This window comes from Vigna unguiculata, chromosome 5, assembly GCF_004118075.2.
Source record: "Vigna unguiculata cultivar IT97K-499-35 chromosome 5, ASM411807v1, whole genome shotgun sequence".
NCBI classification, from domain to species: Eukaryota; Viridiplantae; Streptophyta; class Magnoliopsida; order Fabales; family Fabaceae; genus Vigna; species Vigna unguiculata.
Genome location: NC_040283.1, coordinates 12,543,887 through 12,571,373, shown reverse-complemented (window position 1 = coordinate 12,571,373; position 27,487 = coordinate 12,543,887). Strand labels below are relative to the sequence as shown.

Genomic DNA, 27,487 nt, shown 5'->3' with positions numbered 1-27,487 from the left:
CAGTTCATTTTTCCCAACCAACACAACACATGGATTCCCCCCACTTTCCTTCAGTTCTCAGAGTTCTTCTCTTTGGTTTCTGGGTTTTACCATTGTTTCCCGAGTTTGTAGTGAGCATAACAAGGCACTACACATTTAATGTACAGTGACAAAACTCATCATGCACCATCATGAACTTTGTTCACTTTCAAAAGTTGCATTTGCATTCATTTTTACACTCCTAAATTTTCCACTTGTTTACTTCTTCATGTGTGTAGGTGGAGTACCTGAATGTGACTAGATTGTGTCACACAAGGAACATTCTGAGTGTGAATGGTAAATTCCCAGGACCTCGCTTGGTTGCAAGGGAAGGTGATAGAGTTGTGGTTAAGGTTGTTAACCATGTCTCAAACAATGTAACCATTCATTGGTATGTTCTTTCTAGTTAGAAACCTAGTTTTTTCCCTATCTCCTAGACATTACTGCATTCTTGGGCTATCTTTTATAATATATGTTTTCGAAAGAGTTATTTATCCAAATCTAAGTCTAAGTCACATTCATGTCTCAAAATTTTTAGATTATAAGTGGTGTCAAACGTTTACATTTCACACTGTATAAGAAAAAAGACTTATAAACTTATTATGTTAACGTGTTTGAGAGAAAATTATGTTAATTTTTCATGTGAGTTGAGCTCAGATTTCATTTGTTATGATCCAAATTTTGTACTGATCTTGGAATGTTGCAGGCATGGTATCCGTCAGATAACAAGTGGGTGGGCTGATGGACCAGCATATGTGACACAGTGTCCTATACAAACCAACCAGTCATACACATACAACTTCACCATTGTTGGGCAGAGAGGAACTCTGCTTTGGCATGCTCACATATCATGGCTAAGAGCCACCATTTATGGCCCCATCATCATCCTCCCCAAGCACAATGAATCTTATCCATTCCAGAAACCATACAAAGAAATCCCCATTCTTTTTGGTATACTTTATTAATACCTATAGTAATATTTCCTACATAATAGTATGATCAAGATCAGCTCCTTTTTTATATTTAGAGATACTATCTCATACATATATACACATATATAATGTTATAGGTATATTTATATTTATATATACAATTAATTTGTTAAATTTAGTGAGGGTAACTTGGTTTTGGGATTGCAGGGGAATGGTTTAATGTAGACCCAGAAGCTGTAATAAGTCAAGCCTTGCAGACAGGAGGGGGACCTAATGTTTCAGATGCATACACCATCAATGGACTTCCTGGGCCTTTGTATAATTGTTCCTCTAAAGGTACACAACAAAGTCTTCTATAATGCCACCCTAAAGTTGGATCTTCAATATATCCTATGAAGGGGTGTCTTTTTTGAAAGATAAATAGAGTAGGCAACTTTTGAACATTAACAGGGTGTTTAAAGACACAATAACTGTATCTTAGTACATTGTTAAACTTCAATCTTTTTCATTTCTCAATCATATTCCCATGTTTCACTTTTACCACGTGTAAAGGTTGAAGATAGAAAAACTAGGAGAGAGAATTGACTACTTGTTTGAGAAATTTTATTTCTATATTCTACTTGTTTGAAAAAATAAACAATGAAAATGAAAATGAAAACCATTTTTTTTTGTTCTTAAAGTAAAAAGTACCAGTATATTTAGACAAATATGATAGGAGGGTCATTGATTATGGGAACAAATGCTACTTATAAATATCTTAACAGGTAGAGTTAGACTAACTTGGCAACAATAAAAAATCAATAATGAACTGTACACAAGTGGCTTTTCATCTATGATAGAAAACTTAATGATAATTCATGATTGATTTTTGAAGATACATACACACTAAAGGTGAAGCCAGGCAAGACATATCTGCTAAGGCTAATCAATGCTGCACTCAACGAAGAACTCTTCTTTAGCATAGCCAATCACACCCTAACTGTGGTTGAAGCAGATGCTAAATACACCAAACCATTTGACACAGATACACTCCTCATAGCACCTGGACAAACCACAAACGTTCTTCTCAAAACCAAGCCATATTTTCCCAATGCCTCGTACCAAATGGCTGCTAGACCTTATTTCACAGGCCGTGGCACCTTCGACAACTCCACCACTGCTGGTATCCTCGTTTACACGCAACCTTTGCACCATTCTTCTCTCAAAAATCTCACCCTTCTCCAACCAACTTTGCCACCCATAAATGCCACAAACTTTGTGGCAAACTTCACAGCAAAATTCAGAAGCTTGGCCAATGCTAAATTCCCCGTCAGCGTACCCCAGAAGGTGGACAGAAAATTTTTCTTCACTGTGGGGCTCGGGACCAATCCTTGCCCCAAAAACACAACATGCCAAGGGCCAAGCAACAGCACCAAGTTTGCAGCCTCAGTGAACAACATTTCCTTTGCACTTCCATCATCTATTTCCATCATGCAGGCTTACTACTCTGGACAGGCTAATGGGGTTTTCAAGACTGATTTTCCTGCCACCCCTTTGAACCCTTTCAACTACACAGGAACACCTCCAAACAACACAATGGTCACTAACGACACAAAGTTGGTGGTGCTCAAGTTCAACACCAGCGTGGAGGTAGTGTTGCAGGACACTAGTATTCTTGGGGCTGAGAGCCACCCCTTGCATCTTCATGGTTATGACTTCTTTATTGTGGGGCAAGGATTTGGAAACTATGACCCTAACAATGACCCTGCAAAGTTTAATCTTGTTGACCCAGTTGAGAGGAACACAGCTGGTGTTCCTGCTGGTGGCTGGATTGCTTTTCGGTTTAAAGCAGACAACCCAGGTATGTATTTTTCAATTCCAACATTCTTGTACCGTGTTGTGTCATATCGAACATGTTCTTGTTATAAGAAAATATAAAAATATGACAAGATATAAAACTTAGAAAAGTTTCTGTAAAAGTATAGTCCTTTTGTTACAAAAAGTTGTATCAGATAGAATGAAGTTGTCATGCATGAGTTTGTAAACCTGTCTCTATCTAATGTCATTGTTATCTATGTCATATTTGAGTTATGGTTGAAACAGGAGTGTGGTTCATGCACTGTCACCTGGACGTGCACACAAGTTGGGGATTGAGAATGGCATGGCTAGTATTAGATGGGGCTGGACCCAACCAGAAGCTGCAACCACCCCCTTCTGATCTTCCAAAATGTTGACTTTGACTAACCCTTTTGGGTCCGGGTTCATTGGTTTTGCATCATTTCTTCCTCAGTTCCTCTCCAATGTTTCTTGTTCCTTTCTTTTCGACAAATGTTTATTCTTTTGATGTGTAGAGGGAAACAAATAAGTTGTGACTCGTGTAAGTGTGGGGTTAGTTTGTTGAGGTAAACGGTTCGGTTTGGTTTGTCTTGATGTTGCTGTCATGTTTGGTTGGTTGGTTTGGAATGAGCAGTCACAGGGGTTTTGCCTCCTTACAGAATGTTCAAAGCAATTACCGATAATTAAAATTTGATTGATTCCTCTCATGATATGGTCCTTGATCTTTGTTTTGCTTCTATTCAAAGTCTAACTCTCACATTTATCTTCTAATATGAGAACAGAGAATGAAATTAAATTTCTCAGTCAATGCTATCGCCATCAAGAAAATTTTGGTTGGGTAATCTTGTCTGGAATTTCACAATCACATTTTACCATAGACTAGATAAAAGTAAGAAAACCAATGAGACAATTCTCAAACTAGTTCATTGACAACAAATTCTACTTTACACTTTGTAGAATATATATACTTGGAAGTAACCAATTAGTGTCAATATACTTAAAACTCGTAATCATATAATTGAATCTCATTATTACTTTATAGAACATCATCAACTATGATATTTAAGCTTTGATTAATATAAGAACATAAGAATAAATGTTGTTAAAAATATAAGTAAATAAGAATAAATAATCTTCAAATTTGAAATCAAAGAAAGTAGAAAAAATAGGTTAAAATATATATTTAGTTACTATTTTTGTTTGATTTTGTCAATTCAGTTCAAATTCTTTTTGATTAATAAGGTCTAAATTTTTGTCAATTTTGTTAAATTTACATTACTAGAAATTCTCATATTACATGAGATTTTTCTTGCAAATTTATTAAAAAAATTTGTAAGAAAAAACATTTTTCTGCCATTTTTTCTAAAAATTTTAATTGGCAGGTAATTTCTTCGTGAATAATCATTTCCTACAAAATTATAAAATTTGCAAGTATTTCCTACAAAATTTGTTGCGAAAAGTGTTTAATACAAAATATTTTGCAAGAAAATTGGTAGCAATTTCTTGCAAATTGTTTTTTCACAACAAAATTTGTAGGTATTTTCTACGGAAAAAATTTCAAAACAAAATTAACAAAAAATATGAGTTTTTTTAGTAGTGTTAGTCTTTTTTTTCTAACATTGTTTAAATTATTTTCAGCCAGTGAATAGTGTATGTCACTTCATGGTTTTTTTTACATTTTTTTTTTATTTTTCTTAATTTAAAAAAAATTGCCCACATGTTAAGTCAATGTCATACCATGTAGTAGTATGTCAAGGTCAATGACGTATTAGTCTTAGTGTGGTTAGTGTCTTATATTTAATTTGATTCTTGTATTTATTATTTTTGTTCAATTCATTTCGATTTTTTGTTTAAATTGGACAATTTTGACTCTTTACAAATTGAGATCAAATTTAATTTTTATATAAATGTTATAATATTTTTATTAAAATATTCCTAATTTAGGATTAGAGTTGGTTTAAAATTAGAATGAAATTTTCAAAAGTGGGAACTAACATCATTGGTTTAAAAATTTTAAGAGGTTAAAAATCACATAAACAATTTAATACTTTATGTGATCTTTAGGTTAAAAATCAATTAAATAGTGCAACCTAAAAATTGGTACAACATTTGTATAAAAATTAAAATTGATCTCAATTTAAAAAAAAAGGATTGAAATGAACAAAAATAACGAATATAAAGGTCAAGGATCAAATTGAATATAAGACAGTGACATGTGACACTAACATTGACACATGTCATGGAATCTGACACATGACACTACTATCTCATGACATCATGTTGGTTTGATACCTTGACATTTTTTCTAAATTAAGAAAAATAAACAAAAGTAAAAGAAAAATATTATAAACTAACACGTGACATAAACTATTTGCTATCCATTAATTATTTAAACAATGTTAACAAAAACATCTAATTGAACAAAATTAAAAATAATTTGGACCTTATTGGAAAAAAAAAAACTGAATTGATAAGAACGAACAAAAAGAAAGACTAAATCTATTTTTTAACAAAAAAGAATATAAAAAAACTTTGGTCAAGTAAGTAACAAATCATCACTTATAAAAAACACTCCGGTAATAAATCATCACTTGAATTCTTAAGAATTTCAAGATAATACTAAAACAAAAAGAGAATCACTTCCTTAATACATAATACTTTATCAAATTCTTAAAGAATTTTTATTCAATAAAAATGTTTTAGAAAAGTAAGTCCAATCACTTGTCCAAATGGAATTACAATGAGAAAAAAAAATTCACAATTCAAAATTCAAATACATAGAATAATGCAAACTTTAAGAGTCGAAAATATATCTAAAACTACAATTACAATTTACAAGAAATATAATTAAAAGAAAGCAAAAAAATATTAAAATGTGATTTTATAAAATATCAAAGAAGGTGAAAAATAAAACAAAAAAACTATGTTTTTTAAAAAGGTTCATTCTTCTTATCTTTTTCTCTCGTGCATTCATCATTACTCTTCAAACCGAGTACACAATTTTCACATTTTCTTAAGTATATTTTTTGTGTTGTCACATGACCTACATAGTTGAGTTCTCAGAAATGGCAATAGATGTGCATAATCACAAAAGGAGGAGTAAATTATAGAATAAAACACAATCGATCCACGTCTCAAAGATTATGTATGGGCTTATTATGGAGAGAAAGAGGAAAATCTGATCGACTACTTTTTCTTTTTCTTTCTCGGTGTATGCTACTCTAGTGGCCTGCTTTATTATTATAAAAATAAATAAATATGTTTTTATTTCTTTATTTTTGGTGAAAATTAGAAATAGCCTTTTTTCAATATTTTGAACTAATTTAGTTTTTTTTTTTAACTTTAGAAATGCATGTATTTAGTCCTTTTAACCAAATGTTTTTAGATTTATTTGACGTTTCAAACACATTTCATCATATATTTGAGTTGTTTACATCATTTAACTCATTTTCACTTCAACATTAGCTAAAAAATACGTTTAAACCGTCAACTAAATTAAACAAAATTTGAGTAAAAGGACTAAATTCACCCAATTTGTAAAGATGAGAGTTTGGTGTGCTTTTAATCTTCCACTTCGATCTTTGTCATTTATTATTTCTGTAATATATTTAGGTTAAGCCTTTAGTGCTTTTCTTGTACTCAACTTCATGTTGTGCAAATTAACCAACACTAATCATGGTGAGTTTTGAAGTTGTCATCTACTAGTGTTGTTGAAAACCACAAGACCACTTCATATGGATGAACCATCTACATCTACCATGGATGATCTATGTCTTTGTCTTGTCACTTCTTATAATTATTTTGTTCGAGCATAAGGGCTTCATGGAGTGAAACTTGGTCACTCCATGCACAAAAAAGTTGCCAAGGACACAAACACACGTTACTACTGAGTTGTTGATGACGTTCAATTGAAAATTTGTATATTCAGAAAAGAGAAACAAAACTCATCCTATTTTCTCCTTGTGTATTAAAGGAAGACGAGTTAACTAGAACGCCAATTTAAGTTTGTCAAATACATGCATTGCATAACATATAACTTTTTTGTTTGTACCCATAATCGATGGATTAAAAGTAATTTGCGAACTGCAGCATCCTTAAAGAATGTAATGCATTAAGGAAGAATGGTGATAAAAAGGAGGAAGGACATAAGAAGAAATATCGTATTACACCTACTGCAGATGTTATTTAAACTACTAAAACCTCGTACAATTAGTACATACAACAGCTGTTTACATCATTATATATACAGTTATACATACTAACTTCATAGGAAAACTGTCCTAGAGCATAAGCATAGAAAAGTACTCCTCAAACTCTTGATCAATTGTTGGTGGTCTTGAGTTCGATTGAGCTTCTGCATTGAAAACATTTCTGTTCGTTAACCAGCAATAACTAAACAAAACTTCTTCATCAAATGCAGTAGCCTTGAAACTAATTTAACAAGTACTAGCATGGTCCAATAATCTTTGTGCATATTAACTGTCTAGAACAAGCACAATACCTTGATTTACATTCCATCTTCCAGATGAAAGGACATACACATTAGGATCCACCCCACTGGAAAAGAGAAAATCTTCGAATTCCTTATCTACTGGGTACTCATTGCTTTCTTTGGCATATTCTGCGCATTCACCACCTGAAAAGCCTTCTATCCCCAGAAGATGATCCTCATCATTGTTCAAATCTTTTGCATCAGTATCACCGTAGTGTGGAATGCATTCACTGTCAACAAATGCTTCCTCTTCGATATAGCTCACCCTATTTACTGTTCATACATCCAAAGAGTTGGAGTTACCCTAAGCATTATCCGCATCATCTTATCCTAGACTTGATTTTGTACCCTTTACTCTCTCACACATAACCTTTTTATGGTAAAAAAAATTGAGTTAAGGAGAGGGAGAACTCTCACCTTTTTCAACATAAAAGGTGTAAAAGGGAAGTGTAGAGAACAAAGTGCAAGAGTAACATTTATGTAACTAACATTATAGGGAAACCCAATCAAGCAAAGAAATGGATGGCCTACCATATAAGTATGAATTTTCGCAATCTGTCTCATGCTTGGCTTCTTTATTTACAGACACAGCAGTATCACAGTCTTCCATAAAACTATTGCTGTCTTTGGCAGATTCAGGTTCGGACCTTTCACCTGTGTGATTTTGAATGCCCTCTAAAACTGGATTTTCATCAAACATTGAAGCATGTCCAGGGGAGTAACTTCCAACCCAGCATTTATGTTTTGGTCTAAGCAAATCCAACTGATCACTCTGTAATTTTCTTTTCTTTTTCCATTCCACAATGTTAAGATCGTCAATTCCATTCACCTGGAATCTGAAAAGAGTAATAGAGAAATGTCAGAATAAAAGAAAAGGACTAAATAAGAGCTGTCAGAAGAACATTCACTCCTACATAACGAAGAGTACATAATTAAAACAAGAAACAAAGGACAATTATTCAACTAGAATCTACGAATCATGACAGTGGAGTGGCAAAAAGGGATGCATGTAAAACAGTAAAAACTGATTAGTTTCTTGATTTCTTATGAAACTTTTGATTTGAAGAGGAACAATAGTACCTACAAGTTGGAAGGTATATATTGCAATCATGATGATCGAGATCATATTCCCATATTAGATCATAAGTCATGTCTTCTTGATCACATAAGACATATATTAGATCATAATAATCTAGATATGTCTGACAAACAAAGGTTAAATTCAGTTTGTTATCTATTTTGTGCAACAAGGGAAAAGCTTAATGATTAGCATTTTAAAGAATAATGATTAAGATTTTAAAGAAGAAATGACACAGAACAACCCAAATTACATCATATGTAAGAGAGGAAACAATCAGTTGCTTCTCTCTAATGGGTTGACAAAGAAAATCACTTATATCAAAGTACTTTTTGCACACATAAACGGTGATTCCAAAAGTATACTTCCAGACAGAGTATGATAGCAGTCGTTTGATCCATATAGCTATTACACTAAGTGGAAAGTACTTTTGTAGTTATAACATTCTTCTTGTTAATTTTACCAATGATCTGGCATTTTCAGTGGTGCAAATATAGCTGCAAACAGATTACAATGCCCTGTCCAAATTTTCAACATGGCTATACTGCAGACATGGAAGAGTTCTTGAACAAAACAATAATATTTTGGAACCATTCCTGTCATACGGTGTCAAAAATAAACAACTAAAAATTGGCAATTTAAAGGCTAAGCTTTTTACATTAAAATAAGCAGAAATGATAATTAAGATTAGAGGAAACCATTTGTAGACTCCACTGCATGTTATTATTATGCATCATCAAACAGACTAAAACTACCCAAAATAGTTGTTCTCATATTGCTAGTGAAACATTCTTAACTTACAAATAACCAGCAGTGTAAAAGGCATATTTTCCTCAGATATCTAATCATTTCTGTAATATAAATGTATGATTGAGGATTGAAATTTTGAAAGTTTTCATAATAGGAAACAGACACCAAAACACACTTCCCAAAGAAGTAAATTCCAAATATTATGTACCAGACAGTTACATCTGCAATCATAATTCTATCCACTGATCGCAGTGCATTCAGCTTAAACAAGCACATAGCTTCAAGTCTAAAGTTTAACTCTTCATTCAAAGTAAATATATATGTTGACTGTTTCTAGTACAAACCTTTAACAATAGGTTAAAAATTAAATGGATTTGTGTTTTTGTATAATTTATAAAAATAGACTATGAAACTAGAAATGTTTTATCACATCACTGGTCTTAATACAAAGATTAGCTAATAAAAACGATGTTAAGAGGAGAGATTCAACTTGATTCTACTAAAAGTGACTACTTATATAGCTATTTAAGCACACAAAACATGCTAACAAAAAATAATCACAGGCCTTGAGCAAACAATCTTATTTTTGGTTAGAAGGAAGTAAACTAACGGTATATGATTGTGATTTTGCTTTTTAATTTTAAAAAATCACTTTATAAAATTAATTCAATAAAAACAAATATTTAAGAGTAAGAATGAAGAAATGTAAAAAAAAAAATAGAACAAACAAAACAAGAATAATAAAAAATTAAAACATTTTAGAAAAGGTTCCAATTTTATTATCTTGAAACATACTTGTCTCAAACAAGCTTCTTAAAGCAAAAATAACTAAAAGTACTGAAAAATAAACCCTAAATCTCTTACTAGCGGCAGTGTTTTCAATATCCAGCAACTTACTTAAGCATCAAGGTTTTCATTACTCTACCATATTGCATGACAGCAACAGTATAATCAAATATACAATAAAAGATGGGTCATTCATCCCTTCCTACAAAAACATAACTTAGAACATGAAATGCAGGAAAGGGTGGAATAATCGGTGACCAAACACTGCAGAAACAAGAAAAGAGAAAAATCTTGAAACCACCCAGATAGAGAGTGAAACCTGTTAACTTGAGAAGGATTGTCCTTGATTTCCTCCATCTGGATCTAGAAAACCAAACACTGTGATAGAACACAGAATTTTAAAGACGGGTTTCAGAGGCAATGGGCCTTGGAGCGAACCTCTGAAAAGTGAAAACTTTAAAGATGCCATGCCTAGTATATCCGAGAATATAACATCCACATTTTCATTGTCTTTGTTTGTCTGTCATTGCCCACACACTCCATGGCGCGTGCATAGTACCAAGGAAGTAGCCACGTCAAAAATTACTTTATCTTGGGCATGGCTAGTAAAATAAGTGTTTTTTTTTTTTTCTTCTGAATGTTAATAAAGTAAGTGTAGAAACACACGGGCCTATTTTCTTAACACATTTTTATTAATTAAAATTTATTACAAACTATAAAATTAAAAAATTGGTTAAATAAATTATGTGATTCTCTAAATTTTATTATTTTTAATAACCAATGAAAGAATTAGTTCTCTAGTATAAACATGCTTATTAACCTATATTTATTGATTCAAATTTAAAAATTCTAAAAATTATTAAATAAACTTTTATTATTTTTATCGAATTTAAATCAATAAAAATAATTTATTACTGTTCTAATATTTTTTTATTCCTCAATAAAAAGTTTCTAATACAACCATATTTTTCTTATAAACATGCATTTTTAAATACAATTCTAATTAGATACAGTTAAGTATTAGATATTAATATTTACTAGTAAAAAAATATTTTTAACACCACATTATAAAAAATTACTATTTTTAGCTAAATTCCAGTGGTATACATAAATTCTAGCATATATTTTATAATTAAGTTTTATTAAAAGTTATCCACTCGGTAAGTTACAGGTAAGAAGATTTTTTTTAATGAGTTTTAATTAACAATAAAATTATATTTAAAAATGAAGAAAATTGTTATTAGTAATTTTATGCAAAGTTTGCCTTTAATAGGGATCAACCACGTTCTTTTAATAGCGAGTTAATGTGCGGTGTGAGTGAGTGTCAGAAGAATCACGCAGGTCCCCCCTGCGTACCTTCTGACTTATCTGCAACATGTGAACATAGGAAATTTGGTGTTCTTGTAACACTTTTAGGAACAAATTAAACTGTTCCTGTTCCATCATTTTATTTAAATTTAAATAATGCTACATTTAGTACCCACGTCACAATAATTACCAATTAATTCAACTCCTAACTTCATTTGTTCATGTTATGTGGTCCAAAATCATTCTTTGGTTTGGGTAAATATCATACAAAATCATTTTCTTAAATTCCCAAAATAGATATATAATAGTTGGCAAAAGTATTACAAATTAAAATTGATAATTGAATGCTAAAACCTGCATACAACTCTCCACTCAAATCTCTTACTAGATTTACTACATAAACAACAATCTAATTGCCCCAAACATTCTTTGTCGGGTATCCAAAAATGAGAAAAGAAACAAAATTTGAAATCAAAAGCCAGAAGCAAATACTTCAGAATCTAACCCCAAAACCAGACAGAGAAAAGCAAAACATTAAGGTGTCTATCTTCTCAACACTTGGGGAGATCAGAGGGTGGAGGTGGCAACTTCTGGTTGCGCCGCTTTCCATCTTGAACTATCCATGCCATTTTCAAGCCCCAACTGGTATGCACTTCAAGGTGGCAATGCATGAACCAAACACCTGTTCATGCAACATCAGCAGATGATGTTACAAAAACTAACAATGAATCCCAAACAAAATCTTGAATATGCTTCTCTGAAGATAGACTTCATGTTAGATTAGTTCTCCTTTCATATTGAATCATTAATATTATATAGTAGTCTTTCAATGTTAAAAGAAGTTGGTATAAGAACTATATCTTTAAACTGGTTTAATCTTGTCCATTAATAGATGCCTGACATTTTTAAGTAAAGAAAGTAGATAACTGAGTTAATTTGACACTTTCAGTCAATTAGAAATCATTAATAATAGTGATTAGATAAATATTAATAAATCAGAAACCATTTATGGTAACAGTACCCACCTGGATTGTCTGCAAGAAAGCGAACAGCAACCCAGCCTCCAGATGGAACACCAGCAGTGTTCCTCTCAGCAGGATCAACAAGGTTGAACTTTTTGGGGTCCTTTTGGGGGTCAAAGTTTCCATTGCCTTGACCCACAATGAAGAAGTTAAAGCCATGAAGGTGAAGTGGGTGACTCTCAGCTCCAATGATGCTTGTATCTTGCAGAACCAACTCCACTCTGGTGTTGAATGGCAACACCACTGCCTTAGTGCCACTAGTCACCATGATGTTGGTTGGTGGAGTGCCAGTGTAGTTGAATTTGAAAGGAGGGTTAGCAGGAAAATCAGTGGTGTAAACTCCCTTGGATTGGTTGAAAAAATGTGCTTGGAGTAAGGCAATTTTTGGCATCACAAAGGTCACATTGTTCACAGCGGCAGCTACCCTTGTGTTATTAGGCCCTTGGCATTGTTCCTTTTTTGAGCATTGGCTGATTCCTAAGCCAACAGTGAAGAAGAAGCGCCTGTCCACAGTTTTTGGAACCTTTGCTGGGAATCTTGCATTGGCCAAGCTACGCACCTTGTTGTGGAAGTTCATTGCAAAGACACTGTCATTGAATTTAGGGAACACTGCTCTAAGAAGTGGAAGCTTCTTGGTGTTTGACTTGTTGTTTGAAAGTGAATGATTCTTGTACTCAAGAAAACCTGTGGCTGTGGTGTTGTCAAAAGCAGCTGGACCTGTAGCATAGGGCCTTGCAGATATGGCAAATGTGGCATTTGGAGCCTTGGATTTGGCCCTCAGAAGCACGTTCACCGTTTGACCAGGTGTGATCAGAACAATCTTTGTGCTGAAGGGCTTTACATACACAGCATCAGCTTCCACCACAGTGAGGCTGTGGTTGGCTATGCTGAAGAACATCTCATCATTAAGTGCAGCATTGATCAGACGAAGCAGATATGTTTTCCCAGGCTTCACCTTCAGCTTGAAAGTATCTGAAGAAACAGACAACTTCACTTAATGAAATGAAAACTATCAATAATCATATATGATCAAGAATTGACAATGTTTGTGTTTTTCTTCCATCTCTATTTTAACTTTGATTTCTGAGTAAAAGAATCTTGAATCCTCAACATTCAGAAGTTATCTCCATTACAAACTCTATAATAACTACTGTAAAATTCAAAAAGCTAACCATATATAACAGTTTGAGATTGAAATTATGTTCTTACCTTTGGCTGGGCAGTTGGAGACAGGACCTGGAAGACCATTGATGGTGTGAGCATCTGAGATATTTGGTGCCAATCCTGTTTGCGTTGCTTGATTTATAACTGCTTCTGTGTCTGCTTTCCACCATTCTCCTGCCATTTTATACAGGTTTGCGTATTACAAAAAAGTGTCAAAGTTTCAAACATGTAGAGCTCATAGAGACACTTCATGGAGTGTTTTTTTAGGATCTAAACTTACCCAATATGATGGGAACTTCTCTGAAGGGTTGAGGGAAAGGGTAAGGAACATGTCTTTTGGGAAGAATGACAATGGGGCCATAAAGGGTTGTTCTAAGCCATGAGATATGTGCATGCCACCACAATGTTCCTCTTTGGCCAATGATCGTAAAATTGTACACATAACTCTGCCCTGTCTGAATTGGACACTGTGTGATGTAGGCAGGTCCATCTGCCCAGCCACTTCTCAGTTGGCGAACTCCATGCCTGAAAAATCAATCAAATGTTGAGAAAATGCTAACAATCACAACAAATTGGTTCGTGGGGTTTAGTTATATAACATTACCAATGAAGGGAAACATTGTACTGAACATGGTTAACCACTTTAATCACAACTCTATCTCCTTCTCTTGCTATGATTCTAGGACCAGGAAACCGTCCATTCACAGTTACAATGCTCTTTGTTTGGCATAGTCTTGTGAAGTTCTGCATTTTAATCTGTGAAAAAGAGAAAGGAGAAGTGTTACAGTCAGTAAAAGAAAATTGATTTGAAAGAAGCATCTCATTGTATCGAAAACATTGCACATACGTTAAACTTGTAGTGCCTAGTGACTCTTGCATGCTTTGCATGAGTTATCTCTGGCAATGTCATCACAGCAAATAACATCAGAAACATTGCCTTCATGAAACCTGGCATGCTGAGATAAGCACAACCCATTTCCTGTTTTCTCTTGTAAATATTGTTTCGAAGCTATTCAAGTAGACAACAGAGTTTGATGTTTGTTCTTTGGATGAAGAGAAGAAGAGAAGGAGACAGCAGCTTATATAGTGAACATGGAAGCAGTAGGAATAGATAATTAGGTGGTTGAAAATGAGACATTACAGACTTGTAATGGCTTCAGCAACAATGTTCCAAACTTGAACCATGCCACTAGCTAGCTGCTGGTAATGGTTAAGAATATAGAGTACTTTACAAGCCAGATTATATTATTAAGGATCTTCCTCTAACGGTCCATAACTTCATTTTCTGAAAATGGCCCTTGTAAAACACGTAATGATACCAGATCAAATTGTCCCAACCCAATAGACTTTGTTATCATTTAATGGCAATGGTATATGCAAGCATAACTCAAAGATTGGACACTAATATATTAAAATATACCGATAGGAATCTAAGTGGGTCTAAGTCCCACATCGAGTATAAATGAGAGTTTTATATAAGGATGAAGACCCATCAACTCATTGACTTAAGGTTTTTGGTTGAGAGTGGTGTCAATGCATTATATGTTTTGAACTCAGGTCTCATTGGTGTTATGTCTCTCCCGATAAAACCTTCTTTATAAATCTAACAAGTGATATCAGAACCGGTTCAGACGAGTGTAATATGTCCTTGTATCGAAAGTCTTCCTTCTTAATAAGCTTTCCAAGTAAGCCTATGGTGATACATAAAACTTAAATTCACAATTGAATTACTAAATCAAGAATAACATAACCAATTAAACATATTTGTTTCACATACCACGAATTGAAACTTGGTTCATCACATTTGAAGGAGTTAGTTCCTTACATTGGACCCTAACTATATTGATAAGCTACGTAAATTCCGTTATTGAGAAATTATTACATAATATCTGATATCACCTAATAATTCAAACTGCTTTTTGATTTATAGAAAAATTAATAAAGTTGGGTTACTAATTATGTGAAGCTTGTTGGGACTATAGTATTGCAAGCATGTAATTATTAGATGATGTTTTGTCCCTATTTCCATGTGTGCACTTTGAGTGAGAAACAAAAGAAAAAAAATGTGGAGAAATGAAAGGGATAGAGCATCACAAATTGGGTTTGATGGACTTGGTTGACGGGTGAACTTCAGGCTCCTACCGTTGAGACTTGCTAATAAAGGAATAGAAGAAAGGGAAAGTTGCATGTTTACATCATATTGTTTCGTTAGCTTTGTTGGTTCTTAATTTTACACTATGCTAACTATCTAACTGCTTTTGATGTTACTGCCTATGCCACTTTATATTTGTTGTCCACATTCTCACTTATATATTTTCTAGGATTACTGTTATTGTTAAATTGTTGTGGTAGGGTCAACTTTAGTTTATTTCTTGTTTATTTGTGTGGACTTTAAAGTGAAAAATTTACCCATTGTTTTAAAATCCAAGCCAAAATCCCCATTTTTTTCACGGATCTAGCACCGTTCCTTTTTTTCATTTATTGCAGTGCTACACTGTGCCTTTTATTTACGGATCTGGCACCGTTTAGTATTCCCGATTGAATTCAATTTAAACCCAACTCTAACGGTGGATGATGTTTTTCTTTAATCTTTCCAAAAACCATAAATATAATATGAAATATAAAAAATTTAGTCATTTTTTAAAAAAATAATGAAGTATACATTTTTAAATATAATAATATAAGAAATGTTACAGTTAAAATTAAAATAACATATGTTAATTTGGTACTGGTCATGGTATATTTGAATTCTTTTCTCTTGAATATTTCACTTTTCTTCTTTGTATTATCTCTCAAGCAGGTCACGATTCAAGCTTTTTCTTTCAACCTGCATTCTTGTCAACTTCTGTTATGATTTCTGGGACTTGAGAGATATAAGAGATATATGTGATATGTTATACGGAGGAACATGTTTTTGTATTTTATTGATATACCCTATATATAGAGCAAAATATAATAAATATCAAGTATAAAATATTTAGAATATTTCACTCTTAATCTAAAATAATAACTAATTTCCTAAAACTGAAACATATATTTAAAACTGAAATATTTTCTAAAAACTAATTTAAATAAAAAAATATATTAAGTAATATTTTTAATATTCCTCCTTGCTTAATATCTGTTTATTTAAATTTTATATCTTCATATTTAATTCTCCATCTTTTGATGCTTGATCTTCTCCTCTTTTTGTGCTTGTAATATTTATTTTTCTCTTTCTTCCATGGCATCACATCTTTCTTCAATTTGGCATCATCCTTCATATTTCTTCTTATATCAACATCATCTTCTTTTTCTTTGTCCGGTGTGGATTTCATTGGAGTGGCATTGAAACTTTTGTGAATATTAGAATATGAACCTCCACCTACTTTCTTTACTTGGACATCTACTTTCTTCCAGAGATATTTATCTTCTGATTTTGATCTTTCTTTCATACTCACTTTATTTGTAGCAAATTTCTCCTTCATAAAATCTAGCGCAAATCTTTTGTCTTTCATGTGGACTTTGAATACCTCTATGTTGTTAGTATTTTTGATCACACATACTTTATTTTCAAAGGAGACCTTATAACCTTTCTCTAACAATTGAGCAACACTTAACAAATTTTGGGTAATCTCAGGAACATATAAGACATCAAAAATTAATTTGATAAATCAGTTTTAATTGAAACTGTTCTTGTACCTTTCACAGCAAGTTGTTCTCCATTCCCAATTCTTACCTTGGAAATATTTGATTTATTCAGCTCCTTGAAAATTTCTCTATCATGAGTCATGTGGTTTGTGCAACCACTGTCTATAATCCAATCTTTTGAAGATTCGTTGGTAGTGACACATGATGTTGTAAAAAGTAGATCCTCCTCTAATTTATCCGCTAGTATATTTCCCTTCAGGTGTACGAGTGACCCCTTTGGTTGTGGTTATGCCCCTTTGGTTGTGGTTATGCGGTCAGTCACTTCGGTGACCCCTTTTTGTTATAGTTATGGTTATGCGGTCAATCACTCCGAACCATCGGCTTTGATACCACTGATGGGTTATGTATATTTTTTCATATATGAGTTATGGTTATAGTCATGGTTATTGAGAGATTGTGGTTCTATATGGCATACATGGTTATATGACATTAGTCTAGCACATATAAGACCTTTGACACCAATTTTACACCAAAACCTTAAGGCAATGTTGTTATGGGTCTTTATTCTTATATAGTGTTTAACTTTGTCTTTTCTATCCAATGTGGGACTTTGACTCACACTTGGACTATTTCCAACAATTTCATTGTCGTGTCTTGCATTCTCACAACTTCTATTATGATTGTCTTCCTCCATTATTGCATTTTCATTAAGAGGAAAGTTATTGAACCCTAAAATGTTACTCAAACTCTCTTTGATTTCTTAGGGTTTATAGTCATTCGTATGGGTAAATGATTCGGAGAATCTGTGAAAGGTTGCCACAAGGAGGCACATGACGATGGAGGAGTTTGAGAGGATGATGGAGCACTCCCCCATTGTTCAGGAGCTAATACAAAGGCAAAATGTTGAAGAGGCTAGTGTCAATTCCAATGCGAGTGGCTCCAAAGTGAAGAAGAAAGGAAAGGAGTAGTTGAAGGGTATCAAGAGTGTCACGAGCTTTGTCGTCGAGAATATGGATTGATGAAGCAGCGATGAGGACGTGGCATTTCACAATTCAAAGATGGTGACAACGCTTTATAGAAGCCAAAAGATTTAAGCACATAATGGGTCTATTTGGAGCATTAAGTTTAGTTTGGATGGGTAGTATTTAGCGAGTGTTGTTATGGATTGCATGATTCATGTATGACAGGTGGCAGAAGGGAGAGGAAGGGATAGTCGTTGGTAGGGAGAAGGTGGACTTACTATGTCAAGTCTACCAACACCTGTTATAGTAAGTTGGATTTACTATGACGAATACTTGTATACTTGATATAGTAAGGTGAAACGTTGAAACTTACTATGTCAGGTTTTTCACGACGTCATAGAAAGCGTGAATTTTCTATGTTGCCGACAATTGTGATGCCAAAATAACCGCTAAAGTATGTATCATAGACTTATAAAAAGTCTTTTCTACACTAGTGTCTACTCAACGTGTTTTCTGTTAATGTTGATAACACATGTTTGCACAACAAGGTGCATGAGTCCATGCTAACACAACCACCCAATGCATATCTGACACATGTCCCTGCCAAATGTCATTTCTACTCAGCAAACAATATCTTGATTGCGATGATTGACCCCAAATATGTTATCTTAATGAAAATGAGATCAAAACATTGGCATTGTCCGTGCGGACAAAAAATTGCTCTATCCCTCGACTAGGACTCTTATTCTGATACAACTAATAGTCCTACATCATTTAGTAATGGAAACCAAGTTTAAATATCATTTTCTTTTTCAAGCATTTGATACGCCTTTTAATAATAGAACCATGATGAAATTTCAAACTTAAAATTGAAAAATATTTCGATTTTTAAATTCCAAATTGATCAATATCTCGAATGTAGTGATTGACCTTAACTATGTAATCTCAACTTATTTGAGATTAGAACAATATTCAAAAAATAAAAATTTAACACAATAAAATTACAAAGCAAAATTAATAAAAAAAATACCATATGAAGTTGAAGAATTTTAGTATTATATGTTTTCTCTATAAAAAAAGGAGTCTAATAAAACAAATTTCCTTAATGTAACCTCTAAAATAGAAAATTCAGCATGAAATTTCATAGAAAATCTCATTTATTTCAATAAGAAAATATTATAACTAAACAAAAAGAAAGTGTCAAAAGAACAATATTAATAGCTATAGAACAATATTAATAGCTATTTTATTTAGTTATTGAAAAAGAAACAATGAAATGTATAAAGTGGGCATAAAATAAAATGGAATGTATAAAGTAGACAATTGATGATGTAAGAACAATATTAACTTCGAATTTATTTATTTTTTATTTATTTGGTTACTAAAAACAATCGAACAATGGAATGTACAAAGTAGACTCTCTTTAAAGCTTACCTCTAAACACTCTTTCCATGGGATAGCCACTTCAATTGAATTGAATGAAGTTGACCAAACCACAACAATAAATTATCTCGAACACTACATTCTAAAACCCCTTCATTCACTTTCTCAATCTCTCTCTACTTTTGGACCACACACTAATGAAGCAAGCCCAAGCCCAGTAACTTTTGCCCCACCAAATCGCATTGTGCATGAGCCAGCCCAACCCTTTGTTTCACAAGATCAAACTCCATCCACATATTCTGTTGTTGGTGATGACCAATTATAAATGCCTCAACCCCGAGTAGATCCGAATTCCCAAAGGTGAAGCAATAAACCGAATCATTACCCCGAACCAAACCCGGTACCCGATATAAAAGTTGGTCACCCGAAACCCGCATCTCGGCCCCTTCAAAAACCAAACTCACACTTGGTAACTCCGGTAATTCGGACCGGTTCATGGGCACCCTGTAACAGAGATCCATTGCTATCTGAAATGCAAAATTCGGATCGTCCAACACCCTCAATGTACCATTTGTTTTGTTCAAGAACTCATCTCTTAATGCATTATAAACCGGGCCAAGTAAGAATGTAAATTGGGTACCCAAATCAAACATAGTTTGACCCGCTCCGGTGTGATCTGGAACAAAAAGGTTATCCGATATGTTTAATAATTTATCCGAAACCTTAATTCCTTTGAACCGAACCGTGTACGCAGACCTGTCGAAATAAGGTAAAGGAGTGGATACTTGAACCAAGGAGGTATAATTCAACGACCCGCCCCACGAGAAATTGGACTCCCCGAGAAGTAAAATGCCCGAAAAATCAGAACCTGAAATGCAATACGAGAATTTGGGAGTTTTTAATTGAGAAACCAAGGAGAGCGACCCGAGGTTCATACCCATTAACCCGGTTGTGTTGGAGTCGGATTCGGAGTTAGTGGTGTAGGAGGAGTTCATACACCCGAATATAACTCCCCGGTTAACGGAGGATCCGAAGCCTAGTGTGTCCGAAGCGAGGTTCCCTTCCGAAGAGGAAGCATCGGCGTAGGAGAGAGTGGCGTGGCAGAGGTTGTTCGAGTCGCAGGAAGCGGGTATGGGAAAATCTCGGGTCCGAATCGTGCAGGTTGACGAAGAGCACGGGATTGGCGAGTAGGTGGAGGAGGCATTCGGGTTGAAAAACGGGTCGGGCATGAGTCGGTTTGTGTTTGTGTGGTTGTTGCAGTGGAGCCATGAGAGTTCGCTTCCTGTGTCAATGACCATGGAGACGTTCTGTGGGGGTGTGCCAACAGTGATGGAGATTGTGAGGCTAACGTTGTGATTGAATCGTAGCTTGTTGGGTGGTCTTGGGAGATACCCAGATGGAATCACTTGTGATTTTAGTGGCAAAGTTAGAGTCTTGGCCTCACACATGCTAAGGGATGTTCGTAGGATTAAAAGAATGAGAAGGCTCAAACATGGTCTCATTATGGTTTTGGGAGAGTTAAAATGCAGGGTTATGGGGTTTGTTTGGGGTTTTAGAGAAGAGGTTTTGGACTAATTGTGGAGGCAAAGAAAAGCATAGGAATTGCTTGAAGGTTTAGAATTATAAGTAGGAAAAGTCTGAAGAAAAAGATCTGAGAAATAGTTAAGATGGGATCTAGCAGAGAAGGTAGAACAAGACTTTGGTTGTACCTAGTACTATAGTACCTAATAACTAGTTAAGGTACATCTCTTTGTTTGGTACGTGTATCTATGATCTGTGTAATGGTGTCCGTGTATATATTAGATTTGTGTTCATTCTTACTATCTCCTTTGGATTTTTTTTATCTGATTCCATAAAAATCTCTTAGTTTCTAAAAACTATAGGTGCATGGTAACATGGTTTAGAATGGTATATGACAGAAAGAGGAATAACGAGTTTATGTAATGTGTTGAAGCTTATGAAAGTGGAAGGGTTATGTAATAAGTTTACTTAGAGGCCAAAAATAATTAACCAAAATGGGTTCAGATAAATGAGGTATTGAAGTTTATGTGCTTTTGGGATACCTGTTTTAACTGAAGATTTGATTTCAACTTTTAAGGCACACGAAACTGAAACAACAATTTTATTGATTTTGTAAAAATAACCTTAGACACTGATTCTCAAATATGTCTACCACATCTAGTTTTAACCCTACCATATGGTAGTTGGAGTTTCAAATTAATTCGAGATTGACGTGACTTCTTTTCTCTTTTGGACATGCAAAATGAAAGGTTCTTTGCTCCGTGTTGTTGCCATTTCAGAATGTTCCACTTTGTCTAATCAACCAGCATAGTTCAAAAGGAATTTTTATGGGCAGAAATTAATTGTTGGCTTTTAAAATTTATGATAATTTTTTTAAAATTCTTAAACTTATAATTATTATGTACTTACATGTAAATGAATATTTCAAAAGAAAAACAAAATGTGTATATGATAAAATCGAAATCAATTATTATATAAACCAGTTGTATTTTATTAGTCACTTTAGTAAAGTTTTAAACCGCGTTTGAAAATTGGAAGAAATAAAGAAAAAACAATCAAATTATATATATATAAAAGGAATCTATAGATCAGATTTATTCATTAATGATTCAAAATGTGAGCTATGATGATCCAAAGACATTCTAGTACTAACTAACATCACAGCATTTATAGTGAAGGGTTGGAAAAAGCTTGATTTTTTTTGCTTACTTTACAAAGGAATATGATGACGATGGCAACCTTGTGGCACAGGCATAGATTTATAAAGGCTGCTTTCTGAAGTTATCAGGCTTTTTCTTGGTTGTTGTAGATGCCAAGAAACTATCTTAAGGCAAAGCATGTGATGCTTTTCTTAAACGGAACATGGATGTGTTCTAAACTAGATCCAATCATAATGTGCTTAAGTTCCAAATTCCTATATATGCCTATGTCTTCTCCACTTCATTTTTAATACTAATACAAATGCACAATGTATATACTAAATACCATTCTTGTATGGAAGTTGTATTAAGTGAAAATGTGATACTTTGAAGGTTTTACGGAGAAAATGTAAAGTGAGAGATGAAGGGAAATAATAGAAGAAAAATAAATAATTTATTCTCGCACACTATATTAATTCAATGAATTATAAGAGTACAATAAAAAGATATAAATAAGATGCAATTAATAAACCTAAAACATAAACTTAAAAGCAAAAACTTGTTCTTAAAGTTTACAAATCACTTATTGACTTAACTAATGATCAACTGAACTAGTAAAATATATTAATTAAATTTTAGTTACTGAAAGCATGGTTTTAACATTATTATTTGCTTTAGGAATTGCAAACTCCAATTTTTTATCTTAGAAGTTTAAATTTGTTGACAAGACTTTTGGGAATATATCGGTTAGTTAATTTTAAGACTTATAGTAAACTAAGTTTATTTCTCCACTTGGTTGTATCTTCCAAGAACTATAGCATGATGTTGAAATGTTTAGTCTTCCCATGGCACATTGTTTGTAATGGCAATTGTGGCTTGATGGTCAACAAAAAAAAATAGTTTTTTTTTTTTTTCTATTACCAAAGTAAATAACTTAAAATCATAAAGTTTGATTTACAATTGTTGTTACTACTATGAATTCAACTTTAGCGGTTGATGGTGCTACAGTCTCTTGTTTCTTTGTACAACTTAAGAAAACTCCTAAGCATAGACGGAAACAATACTCTTCAAGTTGTCAATGGATCAAACCCAATCACTATTAAATAATCCATAGAATTTGAATTCTTGAAATTCTCAAATTCGACACCATAATCAATTTTGCTTTTAACATACCTCAACATTATCTTTGTTGTTTTTAAATGCATTTCACTTGCATAATGCATAAAATGAGACAAGAGACTTCAACAAATAGAATGTTTGTAGTGAGATACATTAGACATCCAATCAAGTTCTTATGATATCCTTAATTAATTTTATTTGCATTCCTTCATTTAAAATTTCTTCAAAATTTGCTTTGAATATTTTCTTTGACTGGTTAGAATGTCATTCTCACTTTGTTTGATCTCAATTCCAAGAAAATAAGTCATGAGATCAAGATATGTCATTTAAAAAACTTGCATTGTTTATAGCTTGAATTTTTCAACTAGCCTTGCATGATTTGCGGTTACTAAAAGATTATCGACATAGAGGGAAAATGAGAGAATTATTCCGCTTATGTTTCACATGAAAAGTGTATTTGGATAAGCTTTCCTAGTTGTTTACTTAAGATTGTTCTTGTTTGCTTGCTATATTGACATACTTCGCAACTTAGTAATTTAAAATCTAAGAGAAGTAAGCCACAAACCAACTTCGTTTGTTGCATATTTAACACAACTGCATAATGAAAATGATCAAACCTTTTTAGCCAAACCTATGTACTATTTTTAATAGGTGGATATGCTACTTGTTCTTCCTCTATGGGATCAAGTGTGAAACTTTTGCCATCACTTCAACACTAAAATTTTTCTTATCCTTAACATTTTTTAATAAAACAATGCTTATCTTGAAAATTGTGTTTAAATTCCTCAATGGGATCAATCTTAGGTCTATAAAAAAAATCATAAATTAACTTTGTACCTTGACAACTTTCAATGGTCACAGTTTCCTTTCCTTCACCAGTAATGAAAATACCCTTACCAATTCTGACTTTTGATACCTTTGATATGTCCAACTCTTTGAATATCTCTCGATCGCAGGTTAGTTAATTAGTACAACAACATTTACCAACTAACATTTAATTGTGTTATTGATTATAAACCATGTTGCTAGAAACAATTGTTTTCCCTCTTATTGATCAACAACTTAAATCTCATTCTTTTGTTTAAAACTATTTTGCATATTTCTCACATGATATCTTGGCTTGTTGCACTTTTCACACGTAACATTGAATCTTCTCCAACATTTGAAAGGAAGAGGACCCATTTTGCCACAATGCTTACAAGGAGGAAACTCTTTCTTCTTTTTTTCATTACTTCGTTGGTGTTTGCAACCAGTTCTTGACCATTGAAGTTCTTCTTGTAATTCTTCATTTTTTTTTTCTTTTCTACTTGGTTGATTTGCAAGTTGGCTTGCAATGCTCCTTCCACAAAAACTTTATCTCTCATTTTGGTTATTTGCTCTTAGGCCTACATAAAACTTACAAGTTCTACCAAGGTGATCTTTGATAAATCCTTAATAATTTCCAATGAGGTAATTGAAGCCTAAAACTTTTCAAGAAATGTCATCAATATTTTATGAACTATTTTTGAACCAAAAAATTCAATACCTAGCAATTTTACCTTGTTCACAATGCCAAAAGGTTTGTTAACATACTCCTCGATTGTTTCAAACTACTTCATTTTTTGCATCTCAAATTTTTTATTCATATTTAATACTTGAATTCCTTTAATCCTTTAATCCTTTCATCTCTTTCATTTTCATCATTGAGAAACTTCCAAATTTCAAATGCTTAGTTAATTGTCATGATTCTAGAGAAAAATATTTTGTGAGACAACAATAAACATGGACCTTTTGCCTTTGACTTTAATGCTTTCCTCTCCTTGTGAAGTCACCATTAACCCAAAATCTGAAGATAATATATTTGAAGGTGTTTCTTCTTATATATTACACGCTTCACTCATCTCACCTTAATGTGAGACTCATAACCTCATACTTGGATTCCTCATAAGTCCAATAACGGGTAATACAATCACCTCAATGAACTTTACTATGATCGATTCTAAATAACTTTATACCATCTTAATAAATGAGTTTATCTCTAACTTAATCTCATAAAATTAGTTTGTGAGGTGAAATTTATACTCAATTTATATATTATGATTTAATCATATTCCTATTCAACATGAAATGTCCAATATACATTTCAACTATATCAGAACAAAAATTTATTTCCAATTTTCATGATCTCAAACTTTTAACTAAATTTGAATAAAGGTTAATTTTCGATTTTCGTAAGTTTAAATTTGATTTTGTTTGAATTTTAAAAAGAAGTATACATTATATTTCTATGTAAGTTACATTACTAATATCTTCCAATCCAAATTTATAGTAATAAAAACATTCACATGTTAAGTAGATGACTCAAATCACTTAAACCCTTTAGTCCTTATTAAAGACTTACTCATGTGCTATTTGTTATTTATTCAATATAACAAAATATAATTACCACTACAAGAAAACCAATTATTAGAGTTGACCAAAACCCAATGCTACCGATGGAAAATCGATGCTAAAATGTTGGCTTTGCATCCTAAATGAGAGAGATGCTAAAAAGGTGGACACTAAAATAGTAGCTTCGGTTGTTGCTTGCATATGCTAATAGTGTAAGTTAAGCGAACACTAATATTGTGATTAAGAGAAGCTAGTAGCGTTGGCTAAGCGGTCGCTAAGCGAACATTAATAAATGGTAACTTAAAAAAAAAAATCATAATATGAGAAAAAAAGAATATAAAACAATGTCTGAAATAAGTGAAAAATGTGGATTAAAAAAATATGTACAAAAAAACTACAAAAAAGTGAGTGTAGATGAAGATGAACGTGGATTAAAGAGATGAATGTGGATGATATTGACACCGACTAAAATAAATAAAATATTAAAAATAGATAAGTTAGTATTGACTTAACTAATAAATCTTTGTTTATTTTTAATATTTTTTCACTAGTGCAATTTTGTTATTTTAACTCGTGTTAAAGGTCTAAATTATCACTTAACCGAAACATAAAATAGCGTGGTGGTACTTTTGTAATTTTTTCAACTTTTATGTCTCGATTCAGTATATACTCAAGACAAAAAACACCTTTCTGCTTCGGTTCTCAAAAAATCAGTGCCAAAAGGTCTGATATGCCTCGGTTTTGAAGACCCGAAGCCTAAAAGTTGACTAATATTTCAAAAATGTCATTACGGTAGTCATATTTGGCCTCAGGTGGAATTGAACTGGTGCCAAAAACTGTTTTCTGCCTCAGGTGGAATTGAACTAGTGCCAAAAAATTGTTTTATGCCTCAATTAAAAATTGAACCGAGGCTAAAAGGTTCGTTAGGGTTCAAAAATCGCAAATCACTTTTTTTCTTCTTCTTCCTCGCGTTCGCGTTCTCTCTCTTAGCCACCCACCTCCACTGCTGTTGTTGCGCTCCGACCACTCGCGACTACTTGACGCTTGGCTCATTCATGTTCCGACTTGGCGAAGTGCGATTTGGGGCTCGCGAAATGGGTGTGAGTTCGTTGTGTTGCAAGTGCGTGGCAGACTAGTGTTGTGCATGGATGGAGATCTGTCGTTGATGGTGGCGAGACGTGTAGGTTGTGGCAGCGTGAAGAAACTTGTCATTGCGACGGAGGTGGTTTCGTGATTTAGGGGAGGAGACGCGATTTAGGGTTTGTGATTTGCTGTAGATGGTTGATTTTTTATTGCATTTATGCAAGTGTGGTGTTCACATTTTCATGTATGAAGAACATGGAGGTTCCATGGTGGTGGCACGATTCACAAATTGCTCTTACGATGAAGGAGAAGATTGTGGTGGTTGCGGATCTTTGGTTGAGTTTCGGAAGTGGCGGTGGCTCACGGAGTTGTGGTGGAACCATGGTGGCTGCCTAGGGTTTCTGGTGGAGAAGATGAGATGTTGAAAATGCAGAGAGACACATATGGCCTCGGTTCTCAACAAACCGAGGCAGAATATGGAGCTTCTGCTTTGATTGAGACTCGAGACAAAAAGCTAACATTTTTTATCTCGTCCTAATATGTCTCGATTCCAAAACCGGAACAAAATGACAAAAATAACCGCTGCCAAAAACCCTTCCTGCACTAGTGTTTATACTTAGTGTCCCGTAAATCAATACTATCTTAAATAAATTTAAATATTAAAATTAAATAAAAGTAACATCCGTTAGCACTAATACAATTATTCATTTATTGAAATACTTTACAAATAATTTTTCTATCTTTTTAAGTTTTTGTTTTAAATAGAATGAACTAAACATATGCGAATAACATCTTAATTTGGCTGGCTTGAATATTTAGAAGTTAAATTAATATTCCTTATATATATATATATATATATATATATATATATATATATATATATATATATTGAATAAGGACAAGAGAGGTATAATT

At 33.2% G+C, this 27,487-nt stretch overlaps 4 protein-coding genes across 5 annotated transcripts; 1 reads left to right on the top strand and 3 right to left on the bottom strand.

The window, feature by feature from the left end:
- Positions 1–28: 28 nt before the first annotated feature.
- Positions 29–3,472, top strand: LOC114184082 (laccase-17-like). Its single transcript, XM_028071321.1, has 6 exons — positions 29–140; positions 258–409; positions 725–969; positions 1,158–1,286; positions 1,825–2,790; positions 3,033–3,472. The coding sequence occupies exons 1-6, from the start codon at positions 30–32 to the stop codon at positions 3,161–3,163; spliced, it is 1,734 nt and encodes a 577-aa protein (XP_027927122.1). The 5' UTR covers position 29; the 3' UTR covers positions 3,164–3,472.
- Positions 3,473–6,890: 3,418 nt separating this feature from the next.
- Positions 6,891–10,341, bottom strand: LOC114183957 (protein FAR-RED ELONGATED HYPOCOTYL 1-like). 2 transcript variants are annotated; one of them, XM_028071167.1, is made up of 5 exons: positions 10,191–10,296; positions 9,983–10,073; positions 7,789–8,093; positions 7,267–7,530; positions 6,891–7,119 (listed from the first exon to the last, which is right to left on the bottom strand). In XM_028071167.1, exons 2-5 carry the CDS (start codon positions 10,018–10,020, stop codon positions 7,046–7,048), a joined length of 681 nt encoding a protein of 226 aa, XP_027926968.1. In that variant the 5' UTR covers positions 10,021–10,073; positions 10,191–10,296; the 3' UTR covers positions 6,891–7,045. The 2 variants fall into 2 exon arrangements, with proteins under 2 accessions (XP_027926968.1, XP_027926967.1); XM_028071166.1 differs by lacking the exon at positions 9,983–10,073 and having other exon boundaries at positions 10,191–10,341.
- Positions 10,342–11,481: 1,140 nt separating this feature from the next.
- LOC114183839 (laccase-17-like) lies at positions 11,482–14,446 on the bottom strand. The gene is made up of 6 exons (XM_028070993.1): positions 14,213–14,446; positions 13,970–14,121; positions 13,646–13,890; positions 13,411–13,539; positions 12,205–13,173; positions 11,482–11,861 (listed from the first exon to the last, which is right to left on the bottom strand). Exons 1-6 carry the CDS (start codon positions 14,339–14,341, stop codon positions 11,731–11,733), a joined length of 1,755 nt encoding a protein of 584 aa, XP_027926794.1. The 5' UTR covers positions 14,342–14,446; the 3' UTR covers positions 11,482–11,730.
- A 4,854-nt stretch (positions 14,447–19,300) lies between these two features.
- Positions 19,301–21,118, bottom strand: LOC114184196 (aspartic proteinase PCS1). Its single transcript, XM_028071472.1, has one exon. It carries the CDS (start codon positions 20,840–20,842, stop codon positions 19,535–19,537), a length of 1,308 nt encoding a protein of 435 aa, XP_027927273.1. The 5' UTR covers positions 20,843–21,118; the 3' UTR covers positions 19,301–19,534.
- Between the last annotated feature and the right edge of the window lie 6,369 nt (positions 21,119–27,487).

Bases quoted from the DNA above. Each gene is read 5' to 3' on its own strand.
- LOC114184196 (XM_028071472.1), bottom strand. From the start codon at position 20,842: ATGAGACCATGTTTGAGCCTTCTCATTCTTTTAATCCTACGAACATCC.
- LOC114183839 (XM_028070993.1), bottom strand. From the start codon at position 14,341: ATGGGTTGTGCTTATCTCAGCATGCCAGGTTTCATGAAGGCAATGTTT. The intron at 13,891-13,969 runs GTAATGTTATAT...TTGATTTTTCAG, and splicing joins TACAATGTTTCCCTTCATTG to GCATGGAGTTCGCCAACTGA. The intron at 11,862-12,204 runs GTGGGTACTGTT...TTGCATGAACAG, and splicing joins CTTTCTTGCAGACAATCCAG to GTGTTTGGTTCATGCATTGC.
- LOC114183957 (XM_028071166.1), bottom strand. From the start codon at position 10,228: ATGGAGGAAATCAAGGACAATCCTTCTCAAGTTAACAG. The intron at 7,531-7,788 runs GTAGGCCATCCA...ATGTATGAACAG, and splicing joins CGAAAATTCATACTTATATG to TAAATAGGGTGAGCTATATC. The intron at 7,120-7,266 runs GTATTGTGCTTG...TTTTCAATGCAG, and splicing joins AAGATGGAATGTAAATCAAG to AAGCTCAATCGAACTCAAGA.
- LOC114184082 (XM_028071321.1), top strand. From the start codon at position 30: ATGGATTCCCCCCACTTTCCTTCAGTTCTCAGAGTTCTTCTCTTTGGT. The intron at 141-257 runs GTACAGTGACAA...TCATGTGTGTAG, and splicing joins CAAGGCACTACACATTTAAT to GTGGAGTACCTGAATGTGAC. The intron at 1,287-1,824 runs GTACACAACAAA...TGATTTTTGAAG, and splicing joins GTATAATTGTTCCTCTAAAG to ATACATACACACTAAAGGTG.